Genomic DNA, 24,849 nt, shown 5'->3' on the forward strand with positions numbered 1-24,849 from the left:
CACCTAAGGTAATCTGAAGTACATTTTCTGAAAAAAGAAAAACATATAAATCTGCTGGATTAGGGCTGACTTTGGGCTAAACACCAGAAAAAACAAACCAAGGAGCCTCTGTGCAGTGGTGCAACTTCCTAGAAATGTAGAAATGGCAGTAAAATCTACCTCAAATCACAGTCTACAATTTTCAAAAGGAAAACACTAAAGGAAAACATTGTAATTGAAAAAAAAAATGAATGGTCTTGGTTTGAATGACTTTATTCATAGTTTGCTGAGAACAGAACTGGGGCTAAATTATATATATTAAAAGGTTAAATCCTAAAATAGTTTTTTAAAAATTATTTCATGTCTACTTTATAAATAGGGTTGAGATCATCATCATCATCATCATCGTTGTTTAATGTCCGCTTTCCATGCTGGCATGGGTTGAACGGTTTGACTGAGGACTGGTGAACCAGAAGGCTGCACCAGACTCCAATCTGATCTGGCAAGGTTTCTACAACTGGATGCCCTTCCTAACGCCAACCACTCCGAGAGTGTAGTAGGTGCTTTTACGTGCTACCATCATGAGGGCCAGTCAGGTGGTTTTGGCAACAACCATGCTCAAAAGATTCTTATTCTAGCAGCTACTCTTTCAGAGCATCCACCCCTGCTACTGACTTGGTCCCGTAGGTAACGTAAGCTATCAACTACTTATAGTTTTTCTCCCTGGAATATGGTAGAAGTTGTTCTCTGCACACTTTCAGTATGTATAGCACCTGAGCATTTGCCACATACAAAAACTATCTTCCCAGGTAGCCTTCCTTTGATATTGCTGCACCTCTTATGTGTCCATAGCTTACACTGGCTACATCTTCTGGAGTTTCTACCCACACCTTTTCTACAGATTGAGCAGGACCATCTACCTGAAGGGATTTGTGGTTTGTCTGCCTTCCTACTTATTAAGACTTTGGTTTTAGCTAGGTTGACTCTAAGGCTATTTGATTCTAATCCTTGCTTCCGCACCTGAAACTTTTCCTCTAGTTCTGATAGTGACTCAGCAATTAGAGCAAGGTCATCAGTATAGAGGAGCTCCCAGAGGCATCCTGTCTTGAATTCCTCTGGAAAACTATGATGAATAAGAGGGGCTTGAGGACTGATCCTTGGTGGACTCCTACCCCTACCCGGAATTCTTCGCTGTACTCAGTGCCAACCCTCAATTTACAGACAGCATCCCTATACATGGCTTGCACAGCTCTCACTAACCATTCATCTATCCCTAGTTTCCTCATTGACCACCAGATAAGGGATCGGGGGACCCTGTCAAAGGCTTTCTCTATGTCAACGAAAGCCAGGTGCAGAGGTTTATCATTGGCTGTTATTTATAAATTTGGATGTTTTGGGAGAAAGTATTTTTGCAGCTGAATGTGTTCTGCTGCAAAAATCTTAACCATTAACTCGATAACCTTGCCATATCCAATGGGAAAGTTAAAAACATTTGTTTGAATAATATGCAAATTAACAACATTGTATAAAAGCCTTTGTTAGAATCAGGAGATGAATTTTGTTAAAAAAATATGAAGAGAAAATATATGATAGTAAAAAAGAAAGAAAGGTGGAAAGGGAAAGCAAATATGCTAATTAGAATTTTGTTGTGCAAATATTTGGTAATTTTCATAAATTGTTATTATTGAATAATATATTGACTATTGGCTAAAAATGAGCAAAAGTGGTGATGGTAGCCAAAAATATAAGTAAATTATATGAACAAAATTATAACTGAATAATATAAATTTTTGTGATAAAAAGGGAAATTTATCAAATTAAGTATAACAATAATAGTTTCCAATACATATAGTGAAAAGGTTTCTTGATTATTTGTTAAATATAAATCAGAAAGCCTTCAATAAATTTATAAATTCTGCTGATCCAAAACACATTCTATTATTGCAAACAATATGTCAATAAAAGTCATTGTTAAAATATAATTGTTTAAGAATGAGACTTCATAATGGGTTATTTGTATTTTATTATGAATGAATGTTGTTAATAAGGTGTTTTTTTTGTGTTGATCAACTCAAATTTCTGTGACAAGAACAGAAATTGTTCTGATGGTCTAGATCTGTAGTGAAGATTGTTGACAGGTGTTGGGTAAAATCTCTTGTGGTGGTTGTTAGTAAGTTATGCTGAAGTAGCTGACTTAATGTTAAGTAGTTGGACTAAGTCTGTGACAGGATTGAAATTGACAGCTGTTATACAAGTGTTCACTATACTCAATAATACCTCAATGTGCTCTAATGGTGACACACATGTTTATAACTGAAAATTTTAAAACTACAATTAAGGAAGTACATTATGCTTTTAAGTTATGTTTTGGGCCATCAATGCTGTGAAGTTAGGTTTTGTAAGTCAACTAGATCTGCTTGTTCCAGTTTGCTTGACTCAACAAAGGACAACTTTCACATTAGAGTTGAGAAATTAGCAATAAATTCAGCTGTTTTTGTGTTTCTTGTAGATAATGTTTTATTTGTTACTGTTTAGCCCAGCCACCCATCATCTCTGATTGAGCAGATCTAAAGCATTCCAACTGTGACTATCCTACCTTGATTTAGATACAGTCTGAGATCACATTGTCTAGTCTGTTCTCTTTTTCTATATAGAAGGGTTGTAAGTTAGGGTGAAGTTCACTGTTTCTGGCAGGCCAAATGGCTACATAAGGACTCTTTTGTCGATTAAGGGTGTTGTAGATGTGTCTGTTTGTTTTGGGGGTAGAGATTAGGAAGTTTAGACAGTGTTCCTTATAATTTTGCTGTGTTATGCAGGTTGTTTGCAGATGTGTTCTGTGTGTAACCTGTGATGATGCAAACTGCATTGGTTTGTGTACTTTGTAGTTTAATGTGGAGAGATTGGTTGCCCAAGTAAGACTGGCATAATCATTGATGCATTGAATGTGTTGTTAGCTTGCTACTGTTCTGATTTCTTTATGTTAGCCACAAAGTGTCTTTGAGCAATTTCCATATTATATGTACTATGTGTACAATGACGTATGGCATGCAATGCAAAGTATTTTCATCTTTTTTATGTATATATTGATGCCAGTGAGATTGATGTTTGGATTGTATTTGATGTTTTTTAGTTTTTCTTATGAGAGGAGAGATTTGGTAAGCGCTTTGGATCTAAGTTTCTAGGTGATTGATGTATGGTTTATGTTCTATGATGTGACTAGTGTAAGAATATGACTGGTATCATTTGGGTATGATTTGTAGGTGTGCAAGCAAGTCATTTACATAGAAGTTAAAAAGTAGATGAGAAGACAGATCCTGGTAGTTGTTAATGTATATCTTTATATCACCTCTATGCTACTGTATATCTACTCTACACCTACTGTGTATGTAGTGTACATCTACTATCTATCTGCTGTAAACATGTACATCTACTGTATACCTACTTTATGACTGCTGTGTATATAGTGTTCATCTATATATATCTATCTTACATTTGCTATATATCTACTGCACATCTTTTGTTTACCAAGTGTACATCTATTATATAAAATCCGTTCTGTGTGTGTGTGTGTGTGTGTGTGTGTCTTCTAGGATCTTGGGCATCCTCCATCTGATTGCGCTCAAATTTGATATGTAGATACTGATGGTATCAGGGCGTGTATAAGTCATGAAAAAATTACAAAAATCAATTCCAGGTGAGAATGCGATCGATAAAGCCGTTTTTGTCCTGCTTTTCTTCCGCCAACTTGTACATAACTGCACCTTCTGTTTTTTGTTGTTTTTGTACTGCTTAAAGGCACATTTCTTTCCTTCCAAGCTTACATTTTAGACCATGTTTGTGTTCTCCCAGTCAACAGTACTTTAAACTCTTTGGTTGCATATTTGTGTGAATAAAATTGTTTTTCTTTAGAATAGAAAAAAGTCTATCTTTATTTCTTCTTTTGTTGGTGTCTCAAATTTAGGTTAAATCAGTGTTTCTCAAAGGGGAGGCCAAAAGGACAGTCGAACAAGTTGTTTTGAGAAAATTTGGTTTAAATGTTTGACACATGGGGTGGGGGGTGCGTTTTGCTCATACTGTATATTTCGAGTATATTTACTTTATGTCTAACACACACATACACTTACACAGATATCTTCAATCTAGCAAAAAGGATATGCACTATAGTCTCTAACGCAAACACCAGAGACACACGACTACAAGAACTAAAAGATACCCTAATCACCAGGAACTATCCACCTTCACTTATTGACAAATGCATTCAACGTGCCCTTCAACTTAACATCAAGGAACTGAGACATCCCAAATCAAAGAAAAACTTACAACCAAAAGCCTTACCATACATCTCCACACACAACCCTCTCAATAACGAAGCCTTCGACACCATCCTCCACAACATACCCCTCCTAAAAAAGACCACAGAATGAACACAATCCTCCAAACACACATGATCATAAAAAGCAAAAGACAGCCTAGATCCATGAAAAGTCTCCTTACACAAGCCCGAATTCACTCTTCAACACAGAAGCCAACAGTAAAAAAATGTGGAAGACCCAATTGCGGGATATGCGACTATCTAATCGAGGGTTCTGAGTTCTCCTTCAAACAGGGACAACGTTTTACAGTGAAAAGCAACTTCACATGTGCTTCGGAGAACCTAATATACTCACTAACCTGCTCCGGGTGTCAAGAGCAGTACATAGGCCAAACAAAAAATGGTTTGCGTAAACGAATGGCCCTGCACAGATCCCAGATAAAAATTCCCCAAAACAGAAAAATAGCTTTTAGCCAACACATAGATACTTGCGCCAACCAAAAAACACCAAACTTCAGAATTTTCCCCCTCTACCAATTTAGGGACGATACAACCTTGAGACAACGAATAAGTAAAGAAAATCTCTTTATTACAAAATACAAGCCACTTCTACGACAAACAATTAATATACCTCAACTTTAGAATAAAAGAAAAAAATATATATACACACACAAATACTACACTCCATAGAATCCATTACTAATCAGCCCCTTCATAGCTATATTTACACCCATTCATATTCTCCCTTCTCTGTTTTTTTCTTCTTCTTCTTCTTCCTCTTCTTCTTCATCATCATCGGCATCATCATCATCGCCACCATCATCACCACCATCTTCTCCTTCTCCTCCTTCTTCTTCTTCTTCTTCTTCATCATCATCGTTATCATCATCATCGTCGTTATAATCATCACCACCATCACCATCATCGTCTTCTCCTTCTCCTTCTCCTCCTTCTTCTTCTTCTTCTCCACCCCCTACCCCTTAAGTTTGTCACTAATGTTTTTTAGTATAACACCTACGCTAATTCTATAAACAAGCCTGTCAATATAAATATTCTCCTGAATTGAACTGAGACTGCCAGCCGCCACTGACCATTCAAAATACGACCATCAGGGCACTCCCAGATTCTCCCACCCCCCTTTCCTCACCAGCCTTCCCTCTACTACCCTACCAAGAACTCACAACTACCTCGAACACACAAGTGCAAACAAGGGAGTCAGAGAAAGGCAGAATGCCACTTAAATCTGAACACTACTATAGAAATATTCTTTTAAAAAAACTTTTCTTCTAATTTTTCTAAATTTAATTATTTAATCGTTACAGTTGAAAAGGTCTCAAAATGACCGAAACCGGTACTGAAATGTTCACTATAAAATTATTTTAGCATTTTCTATTTTTTACTTGTTTTTTCATATATATATATATATATATATATATATATATATATATTGTATATCTACTTAGTCTTCTGTTTTATATAAAAACTATGTCTATTTGCAAATTCTTTGCAACTATTCTGTTTTATTGTAATAAGGATTAGTGACACACTTATATATTTATGTATTTAAGATAACAAGCATAAATTTAACTACGTTTGTTATAAACTATGTCACTGATCTGTTCATAGTCATTCTACTTCACTTATGTTACCTATATTTCAGATAAAGGTTTGCAGACATTACTTTGTCTTATTTTTACTTTTTGAAAAAGGCATGAATATCACATCTTCTCGTTTCTCTTTCTCTGAAATGTAGTCGACATATTTTATGCCTCTATCAAAGATATATATTGCTGCTTTTAATTTTGATACTGCTACTGCTGCTGCTTTATAATAATGATTCATAGTTCAGTTTTATTATAGAGAGGACAGGATTGCTTGAAAAGTCCCTAGTATATTGCAGGTACAAATTTTATTGAGCAAGTTCAGATGAAAGCATATGAGTGAAATACTGACTTGTACATGGTCTTTATCGACTTGACCAGAGCCTTTCATACAGTAAATCATGAGGTGCTTTGGAAAATTTTGTCAAAATTTGGTCTTCCTGATAAAATGATAATTAAGGGTAACAGTATCTCTGCACAAAGAAATGAAGGGTGAAATGACAGTCAATGTTCAGAGGCATTTTCTGTTGCCACTGGAACCAAACAAGGTTGTGCTTTAACTCCTGTACTTTTGACCATATTCTTTCTGATAGTATTCCATCATGCTTTTAGGGATTACTGTGAAGGTGTAAAATTTCAATTTCGCACAGAAGGAGGTCTACTAAATCTAAATGGACAAAGCTTCAGATCAAAGAAAATGACCAAGGAAGAGATTCTATGTGATTTTCTGTTTGCTGATGTTTGTGCTTTGATTTCTCATACATTTGAGGGAACTCAGTGGCTTGTACATTTGGGCAGACTAGCAGCATTAAGAAGACTGAAGTTTTATTTCAGCTGAAGCCTGGGGCAAAACATACTCAAAATTCAAATGTAATGATTGATGACAAGCCACTGAAATGGATCAGGTCATTTAAATATCTTGAAAATACAGTACTCTTGATGACGAAATCAATGTTAGAATATCTAAGGCTACAAATGCTGTTGGAAAACATTCCCATCGTCTGTGGGATGAACACAGTGTCAGTCTGAAAACTAAAATAAGTGTATACAAATCTTGTGTTTTGAGCACACTTTTGTATGGGATAGAAGCATGGACTCCCCTATTACAGACATGTAAAGAAACTTGAAACCTTTCACATGTGCTGTCTGCACAATATCTGCAACATAAAATGGCAGGATAAGATATCAAATGTCAAAATCTTAGGAAAATGGGATATCTCCAATATCTAAAACATGCTGCTGAGAATTCAGTGCAAATGGGTAGGACATGTTTGAATGAAAGATGACTGCATTCCAAAAATTCTTTTGTATGACCAACAAGTAGAGGGATAACATGGTAAAGGAAGACCAGTCCTTAGACTTTAGGATAAGTTGAAGCAAACACTAAAGTTTCTACATCTTAACTTGACATCTTGGGAAAGACATTGCCTAGATTGATCTGCGTGGCATAAAATGTGTTGTGAGGCATCAAAACAATTTGAATTGAAGAAACAGAACAATAACAGAAATATATACTGCAATCAACAGACACATTAGTCCAATTCCAGGCAAAATCAAAATCATCAGTGTCCCCATTGTGACTTTATAGCAAAATCCAATCCTGGACTCAAATTACATTCATGCATCCATCACAAATAGATGCAACTTCTTTTGTTCTTTTATCTTTAAAAGTAGTTTTCTCTTTTACTTACTTTTTTTTCTTTAAATCTTCTCCTTGAAATACTCATATGTCGAAATCAATGGGAGTAACCATCACCATCATTATACCATTTTCATTGTATCATTTGTTATTCCATGCTGATCTGTGTCTTGGTCCTTATTACTGCATCCTTCTATTATTTTCCCACTCATTTGTTCTCTTCAACCAGTAATTTGCAACTGTTGAATCAGTCAAAATTAATCATGCTCTCAGACTATCTAAAAGATATCTACATATGCTATTATCTAATGGTATTTAATCCTTTATCAATTCAACTGGCCATATCCAGCCCAAATATTCTGTTTTAACTTCAAACTGACCAGATCTGGCTTCTCACCTATCCTACAATGTCATTCTGAAAATCAAAAAGTATAGCATCAAAATCTTGAAGCTATGAGATAATGCATGATTAATTCAAAACTATGTGAATAAATAAACCTCAGATTTAACAGTAATCTGAAAGTTAAAGGCTAATGCTAGTTTGGGGTGTTAACTGAGCTAATGAAATACTTCTGTGATCATTTAGTGTCCTTCTTGTAAGCTTGCATGATAGCAATCAAAAAAGTGTTGTCCACTTTTTAACTGAATTATATTTTCTACTGATATCTCAGAAATATATCAGGGAAAGAATGTTGGCAAATGGACAAAATGATATCCTGTCTAGGACAATTAGTTTGGATACAAAGTTGAAACAGTAGACATTTGATATTGGCATAGTTATTTTGTTACATGATATATCGGTTGAATATATTACATGCCTATATATATATATATATATTTATTTATTTATAAATTAAAAGTGTAGCTTATTAGCACAGTTAGAACCTACCCTTTGTCAGTCATTAAGTATAGTGCTTTAGTGGCTTTGAAGTTAATTTAACTCTTATTTTAGCATAAGCAGTGCTACTCAGCAACCTCCATCACTTTTGTGACCTCAACACACATACACACACATACACACACACACACACACACACACACACATATATATATTAATAGCTATTGCCAAGCTAACATGGCAGTCCAGAAAAATAGGATGAATACTGCCGTTGATTAGCTCCAAGAGGCCATCACCTCTAACTAGCTATGTGACACACAAGCCTGTGTCCATTACAACCTTTGAACAGGGGATGTCAGCAGCTTCCCCCTTGCTGGTTCAACATTCACAGACTAGTTTCAGGGTGATTGCCCCTTATCAATCACTCCAAAACTAGTCTGTGGATGTTGAACTAGCAAGGGGGAAGCTGCTGACCTCCCCTGTTCGAAGGTTGTAATGGACACAGGTTTGTGTGTCACATAGCTAGCTAGAGGCGATGGCCTCTTGGAGCTAGTCAACATTTGCATTTGTCCTATTTTTCTGGACTGCCATGTCAGCTTGGCGATAACTATTTATATCCAGTACTGCTGCCGTAGTCTCCTTTAGAGAGATTTAGAAATATTAATATATATATATATATAAATATATAAATGCCACTCCCTCAATTACAACAATGATCAATGGAACAACCTGCTTGTGAAATTAATGTTCAAATGGTTGAGCACTCCACAAAAATGTGTACCCTTAACGTAATTCCCAGGGAGATTCAGCATGACACAGAATGTGACAAGGCCGGCGCTTTGAATTAGAGGTACAACTCATTTTTGCCAGCTGACTGAACTGGAGCAATGTGAAGTGAAGTGTCTTCCTGAAAGACATAATGCACCGCTGGGAATCAAAGTAATGACCTTAGAATCATGAGACGAATACTTTAACCATTAAGTCATGTGCCTTCACTCACACACACACACACACACACATATCTATCTATCTATCTATATCTATCTATATATATATATATATACACACACACATATCTATATATATATATATATATACACACACACACATATTTGTAACATACATATATACATTCATACACACATGCATGAGGGCTGTTGACTCTATTGAATATAACCACTTTTTGTACACCCTTTATGCTTTTACCAATGGGTTCCCACAATGACAAAGACACATAAGTATGGCAAGACCAAAGTTCTGCTTCCTAGATACCTGTGGCACTTCAGCAGAAGATGCAGATGTACAGGTGACTGGAAAATTGAAGCTGGTCACCTATATTACATCTTCCCTTGTCACACTATTTCATTGTTGCAGACTTGTTTTATACTCTGACTGTTGCAACAGAAGTTCCATCATCTGTTTGCAATTTGAAAAAGTGTGGGTTATGACTTGCTTTCTGTCACAAGAGAGGGAGGAAGAAAAAGAGTGCGTGAATAAGTGAAAAGAGATAGATAGATAGATAGATAGATAGAGAGAGAGAGAGAGAGAGAGAGAGAGTGTGCTGTGTGTGTGTCTTTGTGCAAAATATACCAATACATCAAATTTTATAGTGAGAGATGATTGTGCAAAACAAGTTGACTTTCCTGAGTTCAATTGCCCTTTGACAGACATTCTTTTTATCTTGCATGCTGGCCACAATGATTCTAATTTCAAGTGATATCTTGTGACTAATGAACCTCAATGTACACCATCATACTTTTATCATAAATGTTCTCGGTGCAATAATTAAGTCTCCTTTACATAAAATACCATCTTCAGCTAACTTATTTTTCAATGACTTAAATGACCATTCAACAACAGAGCAACTACTCTAATTATTAAAAATCATTTTAATATACCAGATAAAATATTTTAATCAAACAAGTTTTGCTTGATTAAAATAATCCAGATAATAAATGACTGTAAATTTTTGCAGTTATTATTATTATTCATGTTCATCCGAATGTGGCCGTTGCCAGTGCCGCCCCGACTGGCCTCCGTGACGGTGGCACGTAAAATGCACCATCTGATTGTGGCCGTTGCCAGCCTCGTCAGGCCCCTGTGCCGGTGGCATGTAAAAAGCACCATCTGATCGTGGCCGCTTGCCAGTCTCGTCTGGCACCTGTGCAGGTGGCATGTAAAACGCACCCACTACACTCACAGAGTGGTTGGCGTTAGGAAGGGCATCCAGCCGTAGAAACACTGCCAGATCAGACTGGGCCTGGCGCAGCCTTCTGGCTTCTCAGACCCCAGTTGAACCGTCCAACCCATGCTAGCATGGAAAACGGACGTTAAACGATGATGATGATGATGATGATGATGATGATGATATGCTTTCTTATACAACATTCATTGCTTTTGGATATTTGTGTGGGTTAGTGAAATTTCAATTTGAAATTTTATGAGATTACAAAAGAATGCAATGACCTTGACACATTGTCTGCCATGTTTCTGCTTAATGATAACACAATGCTCTATTCATATTCAAATTGTAATGATTTTTTTTTGTGAAAATGTGTTTAAAATTTAAGCAGTGTTTCTGGTCTAGATTTATTATTTCTAAGAAAATTCACCTAGTACCTCACCCTTAACAATTCCTTGTGAGCTCACAAAGACTGTACCACAACCACCACCATTACCACTGAGGGGTCACTATCACACAGGTTAAGAGTCACTGTGACAAAGCATCAAACATGTGGTGTTTTAAATCTTTTTACATAAGATAGTCATAATCAAATAGTCATTAGTTAAAAAGAACAAAACAAATAGATGTTAATTTCAGTTAACCACAAGTGTTTGCTAAAATTCAAATCTTATAATCATGAAACTCACAGGTTTTGTCAGATGCTAATGTTTTTTGAGCATTATTTAAAAAAAAAACTCAGTTCTTAATACTTGCCTAACTGTATCTGCTTCTTTATTCATGATTCTCATTACTGGCCACCCAGAATATATATCAATAATCAAATTGTTGATACAAGTATTATGCATATGCACTTATATCCATGCAGTCACCAAGGCTTTCCTCTCAATATTTGAATATTTTGTTTTGCTTGTGGCTTATGCTCTTGACAAATATTCAGGGTGACTGTGTTGTGAAATCATTTTTAATGTAACCTTTGCACTAGCACCAGTTGTCAAGGTAACCCTTTTTTTACAACATGGTAAATCAGGATCATTGGCTGTGATATTAACATCAATTCCATATCATCAAATGACTTTTTGTCATGGTATTTGGGCTCTCCATGATACATTTAAGAAGTGATGCAAGAGGTAATATGCAGTCTGAATAATGATCAATATATCTCCAACAGAAATTGACAAGTCCAAGAAAAGACTCTAATTGCTTCTTATCCTTCAGTGGTTTTATACCCATAATTCTCACTATTAAGCAGTGATCTGGTGATAAACACTCCATTCTCAGTCATCTATATCTTCCAAAATTATTATTCATCAGTCTGTAATGCAGACTTAGTCCCATTGATCACCAAACCTAACAATTCCAACCTTTTCATGGTATTTTTTTAAAACCCACCTTAACGTATAGATTTCCTACATATTTTGCCCCAATATATACATCAGCTTCATAAATAAAACATTAGCAATCTTATTTCCAACCTTGTTTAATTGCTCTTTGAAACCTGGTGCTAGCTGTTTTAGTTCCTTATGGAGTACACACCCATCTTAATAGACCCATTGCAGTATGTTTCTACACTCCTCTTGGGTATGAACTTATATGTCTTTGTTCATAAGTTTCTTTTAAGTCCCATTTGATAAAATAATTTATTCCAGAGAGAGAGAGAAAGAGAGAGAGAGGGAAAGGGAGAGAGAGGGGGGTAAGAGAATGAGATATCAATTCCCTATTTGGATTTGAGAATTATTATTAGTTTCCACATATTCTGAGATCTCCATCTAACTTTCACACAACCACTAAAAGAGAGATTCATTTACAGCTTCCCTGTGGAACTCTTTTTTAAAGGTCCTGCATTAATTAGTTTTCTTAGTCTTGTTATGACTAATGGTTTAATGTGTATTGGTAATGACCTTGCCTCGAAATAATATTGTAATATATCTTTTGAGAACAGTGTTAATGTTAATCCTAAACAACCTCTTCCCTTGTACTTTTAGCGCATGACTTAATATTGAACTATTAACATTTTTTTCACATTCATTCCAAAAACCATTATTTTTTTATACATTCAGTAACATTCCTAATATCTGTTCTATTAACGGTGCATCAAGTTATTTTACTTTAGTTTAAGGTCATAATTTTTAAACTTTGGTTTATTTAAATGCTGGGTTGAGGAAAAAGTTTGTGTGCTGTGTTAAAATAATGATTTTTTATGCAGTAATTTGTTCAAAAACAACAATAACTATTTTTCAAAATAAAGACCATCATTTTCTACAACCTTCTGCCAATGATCTGCAAGCTTTCAGATTTGGTCAAAGTACCAATCCTTTGATTTTGAATCGAAAAATTCTTGATAGGCTTCTTCAACTTCATCAAATGACTCAAATTGGTGACCTTTCATAAAGTGCTGCATTGATCAGAAGAGACCATAATCAGATGGGGCAATGTCTGGACTATAGGCTGGATGCAGCAGAACTTCTGCACCATCCAATTCTTTAATCTTGTTGCTGGTCTTTCTGGCGATATGCAGCTTTGCATTGTCTTGAAACAAAGTGTGTTTTTGACAAACAAGTCTTGGGTACTTTTCAACCAGTGCATCGTAGACTCGATTAAATAAGTTCAGTATTGATGGTACAACCATTCGGCACAAGTTTGGCGCATGAACTTTTTCCTCAACCTAATATATCCAGAAATTCTAAAACATTATAGTTATCAAACCATCAGTATCAATTTGCATTTTAATATTAACTTCATTGACTTTTAGATTGGTCATTAATTTCTTTAGATTAATTTCATAAATACTTGTAGAATTTTCATTTTCGTTAGCCATTTTTGTAATTACTTACTCTCTTAAAGTGTTCTTTTTTTCTACATTTAGAACACAATTTGCCAAATACAATTTTATGGCACAAGTTTTTATGTACCAATACCACATGTAGAATCAAATTTATACTTGACTCAGTGGTGTCATCAGGATCACCCTTGCTTTCCAGTTTTTGTTTATTCCAGCCATTTGAAACTTAGAAATCATTTTAAGCTTTTGAATGCATTTAATGCATGCATTATACTTCAGATCACCCACCTGGTTGAGGATGTTATGTCTTTTTATACAATACTCAGATGATTTCATGACATCTATGAATCTCATTTGAATTATATCATCATCTACATTTTATCCTTTGAATCCAAATTTTTGAAAGCCACAAAAACAAGCTGACTCACATAGTCTCTGAGAATAACTTTAAATCAAGTCAATCAGATGTTGATGTGATAAAAATATTATACTTTCAGTACTACTAATTATTTCAGAGATGAACTGATGATAGTATCATAGGTGTAACACTGCCAAAATTTATTTCTTCAATTTCCATTACAGAAGCTTTGTGTATGGTCATCATACTTGCTTTTAATAAAAAAAAATCTCATTTGCTTATTGACAATAGTGTCCAAAAGTTTTTTCTTTTCATTCTTGCTGTAGTAGCAAAGTATCACAGCCAAGTGTCTCTCATATCTGAGTCACATAATGGAAGTCTGTTGCTTCACTGGTGACACCATTGCTGTGCCAGATAGACTCAGTTTATCCAGTTAAAGCTGTATTCACATGGGATCCCTTACATTCAGAAGTTTTGCTCAGTTGAATAGCCAAACTCTCTGACACTGAGTTGTTAGCTACTTTAAAAAGTCTATATCACATGTAAGCAACTAGTAGAACTTTACAATAATATTAGCAAAATAATCATATTGTATCTCCTAGAAGTGAATTGCTTTATTTTCAAGAATTGTGTCTAATATTATTTATAATGTTTGCTCCTGTATCAGTTTTGAAATCACAATAAGTGACAAGTCACCCTCTGAATTGAATGCAATAAGTTAATAACATATAACATTTCCTAACAGAAGGTGGACTAAGGCATCATAGAATAAAGTGTTTTGGACAGAAACACTAAAATATCAATCCATTGGTTTTGTCTGTTAAATAAGATATGTGCTCAAATCTCAGTTAACCAAACATCAGTTATTTGAATGTCAGATTGTCCAAACAAAATTTCAATATCCTGTGATTATTTAATTAACCAAACTGTATATAAATCAAACTTGAGAAAACACTGGTACTACAACTTCAGCTTTTATTTACAATTATTAAATATGAATTCCAAGAACATGTAAAAATGTTATACCAAAAAGTGTTACCTATACTGATGTGATAATTGCATCTTTTGTTTATAGTCACCAAAAGTACCATATGTCTCAATCTGTCCACTAGTTTGGTCTCAGTATGTTAATTTAACACTTTAGCATTTAAATTGGCCTTATTTGCCAAAATATCCTACTTGTTTTATGTCCAAATCAGCAAGATCTCGCCTCTTATACCTATTCTATAATATCATCCTTCATATAAACAATTACATCATTGAAATCTCATAGCTGTGAGATAACACATGATTAACTGAAAACAATGCCAGTAGATAAGCATTGCATTTGACACAGTAATCTGAAGCTAAAGGGTTAAACAATGTTAAAATGATTTATCTTATGTATGTTACAAGTATTTGTGTTTGTTGGTGATACCATACCTGTGAAGAGAAAGTGAACATTATTGACAACTGAAAACAGAAAAGTGAAATTTTATGAGGGTTTTTTATTGTGGTGAAAAAACATCAAAGGTTTCATGATTGTACAATGTTTTATTGATTATTGATTGAATGACATAAAAACTCTGTAAAAGCTCTACTAATCTTACAAACAAATAGTCCAGTACCTTCTTTAAAAAGGCTTTGAGTAATTAATTATTTTCAGTATGGCTTCTTTTGTTTATGATTAGATTAGTTAACCAAACATCATCATTATCATTATCAATATCATCATCATTATTTTTATGTCCACTTTTCCATGCTTGCATGGGTCAGAGAGAATTTGTTGAGGTGGATTTTCTATAGCTGGATGCCCTTCCTGTTGCTGACCCTCACCTGTTTCCAAGTAAGGTAATATTCCCTGTGGCCAGACATAGTTTTTGTAGAAGATTGGAATTGAAGGACACTGCTTGCATGACAGCAATGTTCATGACATCACATGACATCAAATCAAAGAAAATAGACTCACACACACACACACACACACGAACATACACACAAACACACACACAAACACACACACACACACACACACACACACACACACACACACACACACACATATACACATATACATATATATGATGGGCTTCTTTCAGTTTCTGCCTTCCAAAATCTGCTCACAAAGTTTTGATTGGACCAGGGCTATAGTAGAAGACACTTGCCCAAGGTGCTATGCAATGAGACTGAACTTGAATCTGTGGTTGGGAAGTGAACTTCTTACCACACTGTCATGATTGTGCCTATATCCCTAAATAATTTGAACAAAATATTTGCTCTCTGCTTTGCTCAGAAAATTGAAGTCTAATTGTAAGTAGATTTAAAGATTAGATTAATGTTATAGACATAGCAGGCTTTTTAATGTTAGGTAATCCAGTAACCATGTTAAGACATCTTCATATAATTTAAAGAAAAGGTATGCTGAGGTAGTTTTTTTTTTTTGCCTTTACTATACCCATAAATGATAAAGGTTCCAAATCTTAAGTTAACACTTGTCAGTTATTTACTGACAATAGTATCTGCTGTCGTGGGTTGTGTTAGTCCCCTAGTATCATCAATTTGCAGCTGTGAACTATTCTATTCTGGATAAATTGCCATTGGTAACAGAGCAGCTTAATTTCTGGTTGGTAACAGACAGTGGCACTATATTGACATTTACCATAATATTTGAAATATATATATTTATAAAAGAGAATGTAATTGCTATAATAGCTGTTATTTTGTTGACACCAAAGCATTGCTAACTTCCTTAAACCGTGTATTTTTTCCCTCGCTTTGTAATTGTGCTTGGCTAATTAAAGAAGAACTTACCGTTATAATGAGGAACATCAGATTATAAAATTAATACTTATTCCTATTAATGTTGCTACACATGACTGTGTGACAAGTTTGTTAGAACAATACTTGTGAAAATTTGGGTTTCACAGAAGATAAAAGAGAATAATCTAGTTCACATACACTTATTTGCTCTTTCAGCAGAACCCTCTTAAAACAGAAAATTTCAACAATCAGTTCTAATTGTTCTCCTAAGTCTCAACATTCAGTGAGCAACATTGATCAAACAAATATAAGTATTGAATTGTTGTGTAACCACAGGTCAGTCTTGATCAACCACATCTATAACATGTAGCTGTCAATCAAATGATCAAGGAATGATCCATAGATCTATAGCTCCAGATATAACATACCTCTGGCTGGTTGAGAACCACACTACATATTTAGACATTTGTTGGTTTATTGTAGATGATGCAGTGTGCCAATTAAGTCATGTAGTATTCTTCATTATCCAGTTTATCTCTGACTATCTGGGCAAGGTGAACTTACTCTGTGACAGCTGTTGTTCTTCTGAATTTATTATTAGTGCTGCATGTTAAGGTGGTAAGCTGGCAGAATTATTGGCACATCGGCACATCAGACAAAATGCCTAATTGCATTTCTTTTGGCTGTATGTTCTGAGTTCAAATTTCACTGTAGTCAACTTTGCTTTCCATTCTTTCAGGACCATTAAAATAAGTACCAGTTGAACACTGGGGTTGATGTAATTGACTAGCCCTCTCCCACAAAACTTCAGGCATTGTGCCTATAGAATTATTAGTGATGCGTGTCCTAGCACTATGTTTGGGGCTAATGACAGTCTGTACTGAGTGCTTCTTAGGTTAATATTTAGTAATGCTCTGGGTGTTGTCATTGTGTCTATTTGTTTGAGGATGATTGTTCATATAGTGTCCAGGACTTTCAGGGTTTGGGCTTGTTGCAGTTATAAATTGTGACCCTTACATGTTTTTTTTTTCAGTAATTTTGCTGCCAGTGTTTAATCATTGATCAAAGACTTCCAGCCATGACTATTTCATTTTTTTTTATGTGTGTCCCAGCACTATGTTTGGGACTACAACTACATTTTCCAATGTAGTCTTCCATTTTTAAGATAGCAGTATGTGATCTGAGCCTGTTGTTTCTAGTAGGTCTGGTAACCATGTAGAAGTTCCTTTGTTAGCTTATAAGCTTTTTCCTTGTTTCATTGTGCAGATGGTCTTTAGGATCAAAGGCCTTTCAGTTATGACCATCCCATCTTGTGATTTGTAGAGTGTATTGTCATTTGTAGAGTGTACTGTTATTTTTACCAGATTATGTGGTCATATAAAGACTTCCATAGCTAGTCCTCCACTTCCAAGGTGGTGTTGGGTGAGTGGTTGCTATTCTTTAGGTCATGTTAACTCTTTTGATAATGAAGAAGCTTTATGGAGGAAAACAAAAAAAAAATGAAAATAACCTCCCCCTCTGAAAAATGAAAAAAATTGATACATTGTTATAAGGGTAAGGTACTAGATTACTGCCCAATTAGGATTAAGTTCAAATCTCACTACAGCTATTGCATTTTGCAAACACATACTATTACAACTGTAGATAATGCCAGTTTGTCAGTTATACATGCTAATGAGGGAGACTATATAGTTGCTTGTCTTGCTAGAAATGACAACTAAATTTTCCTCAAAGTACATTACTTTTTTAAAAAGGAAAATCTCATCAATGTAGTCTTTGATATACAATGTCTAAAAAAGATCAAAACATAAGGATGGTCATGATTGGAATGTCTTTGATTATAAGTTTATCTTCTATAACAAGACTGCTTTGGGGCTAAGCTACAAATGCATGTACCTTGTTTATTTCAAGATTGAGGGCCTAGCAGTAGAAAGGATATTCATATATAAAAAACAATTGCACTTATACACAAAATATTGATTCCAAATTTTGGCACGAGGCCAGCAATTTCAGGGATGGGGGCAGGTCAATTATATTGACCCCTGTGTTCAAGTGGTACTTATTTTATCGACCTTCCCGCCAAAAGGATGAAAGACAAAATGAACCTTGGCGGAATTTGAACAAAAATGGACAAAATGTTGCTAAGCATTTTGCCTGGCAGGCTCCTGATCCTGCCAGCTCACTTCTTTTCCCATAAAATATTAAAATAATAATCCAGCTATGCTACTATAAGAATATGTGATGTAAGAAAATTAAACAAATATTTCTCTTCTTATCTAATTGTTGTTATGTGAACCTTTGTGAAAGATGTTTTTTAGTCAAAATATTGTTTATCTTCTTTTTCATACCAGGTTCACCAAGAATCTATCACCTGACAAAATCAGTTTGAGTGCTCTGCGAGGTGAAGGAGAACTTGCTAATTTAGAGCTAGATGAGACTGTGTTGATGGATATCCTTGAACTTCCTACCTGGCTCAAATTGTCCAAAGCTATTTGTAACAGGGTGGCCATAAAGGTGAGTCATTTTCATAGATTTTAAAAAAATATTTGACCTGATTCAGTCATTAGACTACAGCTTTATTGGGACACTACTCTGGAGAGTTTCATTGGTCAAATGGACTCCTGTACTTATTTTATTGGTCACTTTTTGCAAAACTACTAAGTTATGGGAGACATAAGCAAACCAATGCAGGTTGTCAAGGGGTTAGTGATAAACACAAAGATGCATATATGAACACACACACACACACATATGCACACTAAAGCATACACTCACATGTGATAGGCTTCCACTCCTTTTCCATCTTCCAAATTTACTCACATGGCACTGGTCAGCCCAGGGCTATAGTAAAAGATAGTGTGCAAGTTGCCATTCATTCATTGATCCCCACCTTACACGCCACTCTGTTGTTCACTCATTGACTCGCTACCACCACCACCACCACCACCTTACTCTTCACACTGTTGTGTCATTCATTCATTGCCTTTCCTTAACTTTATACACCACTCTTGTATTATTCATTCTTACCCTGTCCACAGCCTTCCCAATTCTGATGTGTTTTTCATTCTTTGTTTCCTCACATTACACATCTTTCTGTCATGTTGTCTATCCATTACCATATCTTATATTCTATGCCACCCTTTCTTGAATGTAGTCCTGTTGTCCCACTTATATTTTTCATTTATGGTAGGTATATCATGCTATCTGGTTCAACCAGTAGCTGACCTATTAGTGTCTTTAGTTTTTTCAGTATCTGTTACTTGTATTCAGGCCAAGCATTACTTTGATCTGCTGGTGCATTAACATCCCATATACTTCCTTAGTTGTCAAAAATTAAACCCACTGACAATTCTGCCTTCATTTTTCTAACATTTAGAAGCCCCATTCCAACCTAGATGCCATACTTCTCCTATTACCAGCATTCAAATCTTTCATCTGAATTCTCTGCGAGACACAAATCTCAGAATCTCTCTCCACAATTCATCTCTGCTATCCAGGCTACAATCTACAATTAAATTCCACTTTGAAGGTGGTATGTGCCTCTGTGTAGATTCCACCCTCATTGTAACTCATCTCTCTACCTAGGTATCAATAACAAAGCCTTCTAGTTTTCTGGTTCAAAGTCTCCCTCATTCACTTCTCTCAATACATCTGCTTCCTTACCACTCTCTGAACTTTTCCAACTACCAACAATTTATCGATCATATTTCTTTCTGTATCAAACACATCTATCTCATTCAGTCTTCTCTAAAGTTATTGGTGTCTCTGACTTCAGATTCTCTTCTCAGCTTTCACACTTATACTACACTGATGCTGTTAATGTAGAAACCAAATCTTTTGCTGTCTTCTGCTCTCTACATCATAGTCTGAAATACTTAGAGAAAATTATCCGCACCTGCAAACTAGACAGCTCTTATTCAGTATTGCAATTCCTGCAAAACCATCATCTAAACTATGACTCATGCCTCCATGCATTGCACAGCTCTAAATCAACCTCCCAAATTGCAACCAATCCTTTTGCTCACTTCCTGTGATGATTCTGCAAACAACCCATCAAATAATGAATCAAAGTTGCTAAGATTTTAATGAAAAATAATATAAGACAATACTAGACTACCCATGACTTGTTGGGTCACTGATAGTTCAGATTATAAAACATTGAAGCTGATTTCCACATTGATTATTTTACAGCAGGGGTCACCAAACTTTTTTCATAGTGGGCCAGATATAGCTAAAAGAATACCAAGCGCGGGCCAGATAAATAGTTTGTTTAATTCACTGCAATATAGAATACACTGAATGTACACAAAAAATGAAGACAGTCATCCTATTTATTTATCAATACATAAAATACACAAAATAATAAAAACAATAAACCTATTTTACTTTGTTCGATGTATTGGCTTCACACACTTCATTTTTGAAAAAGTTTACTCACAAACATAAATTGTTTCAAAAACTGATGCCATACCTGAGGCAAACTTTTTCAATTTTGAAAACTCATCAGCTGGCAAGCAGTGAATAAAATTCAATGAGTTTTCCTTCTCTGTGCTTCTCTTTCAACAAGGTATTAGCTTGCAAGTCAATAAGTTCTAGTTGTAGTTCAGTTGGCATGTTATCAAGATAACAGCCAAAGGGATTCTCAAACAAAAGAATTTCATTCTCAATTCTGTCAAGATCTGAAAATCTTTGAGAAAAATGCTTAAAGTCCTGAATAATTTTTTTCTGAAACTCAAGGTTAACATGTTCCACATTTTCTGTGCAAAACTCTTGAAAACACTGAAAATGAGAGAAGTTTCCTCCTTCAAGTTGTGCTTCAAACAATGACAGCTTTCTCAAAAATGCTGTAATAATTCTGTAGAGATCACAGACAAGGTTATTCTTTCCTTGCAGTTTTAAATTCAATTAATTCATATGAGAAGTGATGGCAACTAAAAATGACAACTTTGATAACCGAGAAGGATCTGACAACTGTGAATCAGCTCTATTCTTTTCGGCGAGAAAAAAATCTATTTCTCTTTGGAGCTTATAAAAACGAAACAGGACTTTACTGCAACTGAGACATGTTACTTCTGTGTAGTCAGGCAAGTCACAGAAATTAGAATACATTTTTTCAAATAAAGCCTGGGATTGTTGGTGATTAAACCAATGTTTTTCTGAATATAGTTCACCACAGTTGTAACCGGTTTTAGTATTCAAGAAATATCTAAGTGTTTTCCACAGAGTGCTTGCTGATGTATAATGAAGTGTATAAACAGAGCTCTCAGAAGTTGAAGCTCCTCCAACTTGGTCTGAATCCACCCTACCAAACCCTTCCTCACTCCTGCCATGTTTTTTTCCTCCATCGACTGTAACACACTGAAGCTGATTCCACTGAAGGTTATAGTTTTGCAAAGTTTTCTGCACCTCTATGATAATATCTTCTCCAGTTGTTGTTCCATGTATATTGCAAACGGATGCCATTTCTTCTATAATCTCAAAGTTGCAATTAACACCACGAATGAACACAAGAGGTTGTGCCGTACTAGAGAGATCACTAGACTCATCCATTGCAAGAGAATACCACAAAAATTTCTTAACTTTCTCATGTATCTGTAACTGTATATTCCCTGTATATTATGGCACGTAAAATATATAGCGCATGACGAGACTGACTCAGTATACATATGACATGCGTAATCTAAGAAGTGTAAGAAGCAGTATAAAAGCATGTTTATTTATTTCAGCATATGACGGCAGGCTGGACAAATTGACATCGCGGGCTGGATCCAGCCTGTGGGCTATTGTTTGGTGACCCATGATTTACAGCATCTAATAGAAATAGAACTTCTGGGATAAACTTGAACTCCAGTAACAACATTTATTTATGGCAAATGTGCACACTTCTACAAAAATGCAAAAGGAATTGTCATATAATGTAAACATAAAATTAATAGAAGCAATTTTTCCATTTCAGGATTATGTTACTTTTGGAGTATTTTCTCATTATGCACTGTTTTGGCTATTTGGGAAGGTACTCCCCCCAAAAACCCTGCGTCTTGGGAATCTGTGGTCTGATTTACGTGAAACTTGTTTTATTCTGTTTGTATTAACATTTCAGGGGTACCTTACTTTCAGAGTATTTTCCTATCATGCACTAGTTTGGCTGTTTTCAATTCCAGACAAGCGCACAAACAAAACTGGCATGACTACAGATGTGTACCCTCACTGACTTTGTTCCTCATAGCTTCCAGAAAAATGGATTCTTTTTAATAAAATTTTCAACAAATACCACTTAGGTACTGTGGATTTAGATTATTTAGGGATTTATGGGAAAGAATTTTTTGAAGGGGTAGGGAGAGGAGTTTCAGAAAATTCACATGGTCTGACTTTTTTCCCTCATAACTTTTAGGAAAATGGATATCTTTTAATGAGATTTTGTACAAATATCTTTCAAATGGCATTGGTTACAATTATAAAGAAATTTATGGGGAAAGTCTTATGGGAGAATCTTCCAAAAAATGGAGTTTGGGATCAGGACAACCAAATATATTGGAATTACTCTGTTTTGACAGGGATTTTCTCCATTTTTTTAAACCACAGCCTTCGAAATGATGTGGGTGGGGAACATCTTTTTATGAAAAAATGGTTTTCAAAATTTTTTTTGTACAACTTATCATCCCACTCTTGACTGATTTTGGCCAATTTTTTGCACTTCAAAACCATGGAATGAGCCTTTTTGGTAAAAAAAAAAAATGTTAATATTTTCAGAGGAAAAAGTGAGTGGTTTGAGGGATTTCATCACCTTGCTCTCCAGAATTCTTCATTGCCAGCATAAATCAGCTACTGATGAAATAGCAAAATCGTGTCGATAATTTAGGTGCATACTTTGATTAACTGCATTGCTTTTTGTTGAGATAAAGTAAAATAAACTTTCAGTTTAAAATCAGACATTTCATTCTTAATGACTTGATATGTAGAAGCTCCCTGCTGGCTTGTTGAGAGTTAAATGTGTACTGTCATCTTGATGGCTCTGCAAATCAGATGTATTATTTAAACTGTCAAAACTGCCATATTTACTGTTCAAGCTGTCAATTTGATCAGATGTACTCTTTGAAAACTACTCTGTGTGTGGTTTAAATTACCAGCTGAGTCTGAAATTGAAAGGAATTTGGTTCACTATAATTTGGTGTGTTTCTTTTTAATTTGTAATTTACTCACTGTCATTTTTTTCTATACTTACTGACATATTTATATATACACAGATCCTATCCACATACACATTATATAACCACACAACTCATAACTGTAAATGTACATAAAACATGTCAATATGTATATGATATTAATTGGCCTATATTTATATATATATATAAATAAGATAGTGGTACGACATTGCACCAATATTTACTTGAAATAGCAGTCGATAATATACAAGGCTATAGTAAAGCTTCACTATATATATATACTGGCAAACTTGTTAGTGAGTGGTGAACATAAAAAATTTCATCTTACCTGTAGGAAGAACATTAAATAAATGTACAATCCAGATGCAGATAATCTAGGTTTTGAAGTTTGCAAATTATGTTTAACATAAATTTGATTAGTCCTCATTGGCTAGATTCACCTAGACAAAATCTCAAATGTCACTACATCAATACCAGTATATACTTGTCTGAGATGCCTAGCCGTTAACAGACCGAAAACAGTGTAAAAGTTTTCAAAGAAAATATTATTAAATAGTGCAATACAGTAGTATTGCTTCCCAGTAAAACAAAGCACCATCAGGTTAAAGTATATATATATATATATATATATATATAAAATATTATTTGAGACAAAACCACTATTTTGCAAAACAAACAAGGAAAGACTTAATCAATACATAAAATTTAATAAATAGTCAATAAAATTGGATTTAATCCTAAATCTGATTTTTTTTTCCCTGTAAATTTGGATATATTCCCTAATATTTATTATTATATATATATATATATATATACACACACATAAATGTATAATGGTGTGTGTTTCGGGTTACTCTAACTCCTCCCACACCGTCCAACCGATTTTAATGATTTTTGGCACATAGGTAGATCACATGCCATGAAGTTCAAATAATGCCAACATTTTTTGAAAACTTGCTAATGCCCAGTTGACATCAAGTTTGTGAGCTCAGTTGGGCATCTGGAAATTCCCATAACAATGTTATTTTTCCTGCAGCTTTTGCATTTTTTGTCTGATTTTAATGAAAATTGATGAGTGAGCAAGGCTCAGGGCAGTGAGTTGATGTCAGTATATTGCATTGACAAAAAATTGATAATTGCGCCTGAGCAGTGGTTTTATAAAATCAATAGGTTTTTTGCATGCAAACACCCAGAGGGATTTTATTTTTGGCCGTAACTTTTATATTTTCATGTTAATGGTCACATAGATTCTA

The 24,849-nt window shown here is 34.9% G+C and overlaps 1 protein-coding gene across 2 annotated transcripts in view; it reads left to right on the plus strand.

Moving 5' to 3' along the window:
• The window catches only part of LOC115209824 (UHRF1-binding protein 1-like), a 90,576-nt gene that overhangs the window by 26,036 nt on the left and 39,691 nt on the right, over positions 1 to 24,849 (plus strand). For both annotated transcript variants that reach the window (XM_029778382.2, XM_029778383.2), the window contains exon 2: positions 18,782 to 18,944. In XM_029778382.2, the coding sequence (XP_029634242.1) occupies positions 18,782 to 18,944 (163 nt within the window). The remainder of the gene's footprint in view (positions 1 to 18,781; positions 18,945 to 24,849) is intronic.

Source organism: Octopus sinensis, linkage group LG3 (genome assembly GCF_006345805.1).
Source record: "Octopus sinensis linkage group LG3, ASM634580v1, whole genome shotgun sequence".
NCBI lineage: Eukaryota > Metazoa > Mollusca > Cephalopoda > Octopoda > Octopodidae > Octopus > Octopus sinensis.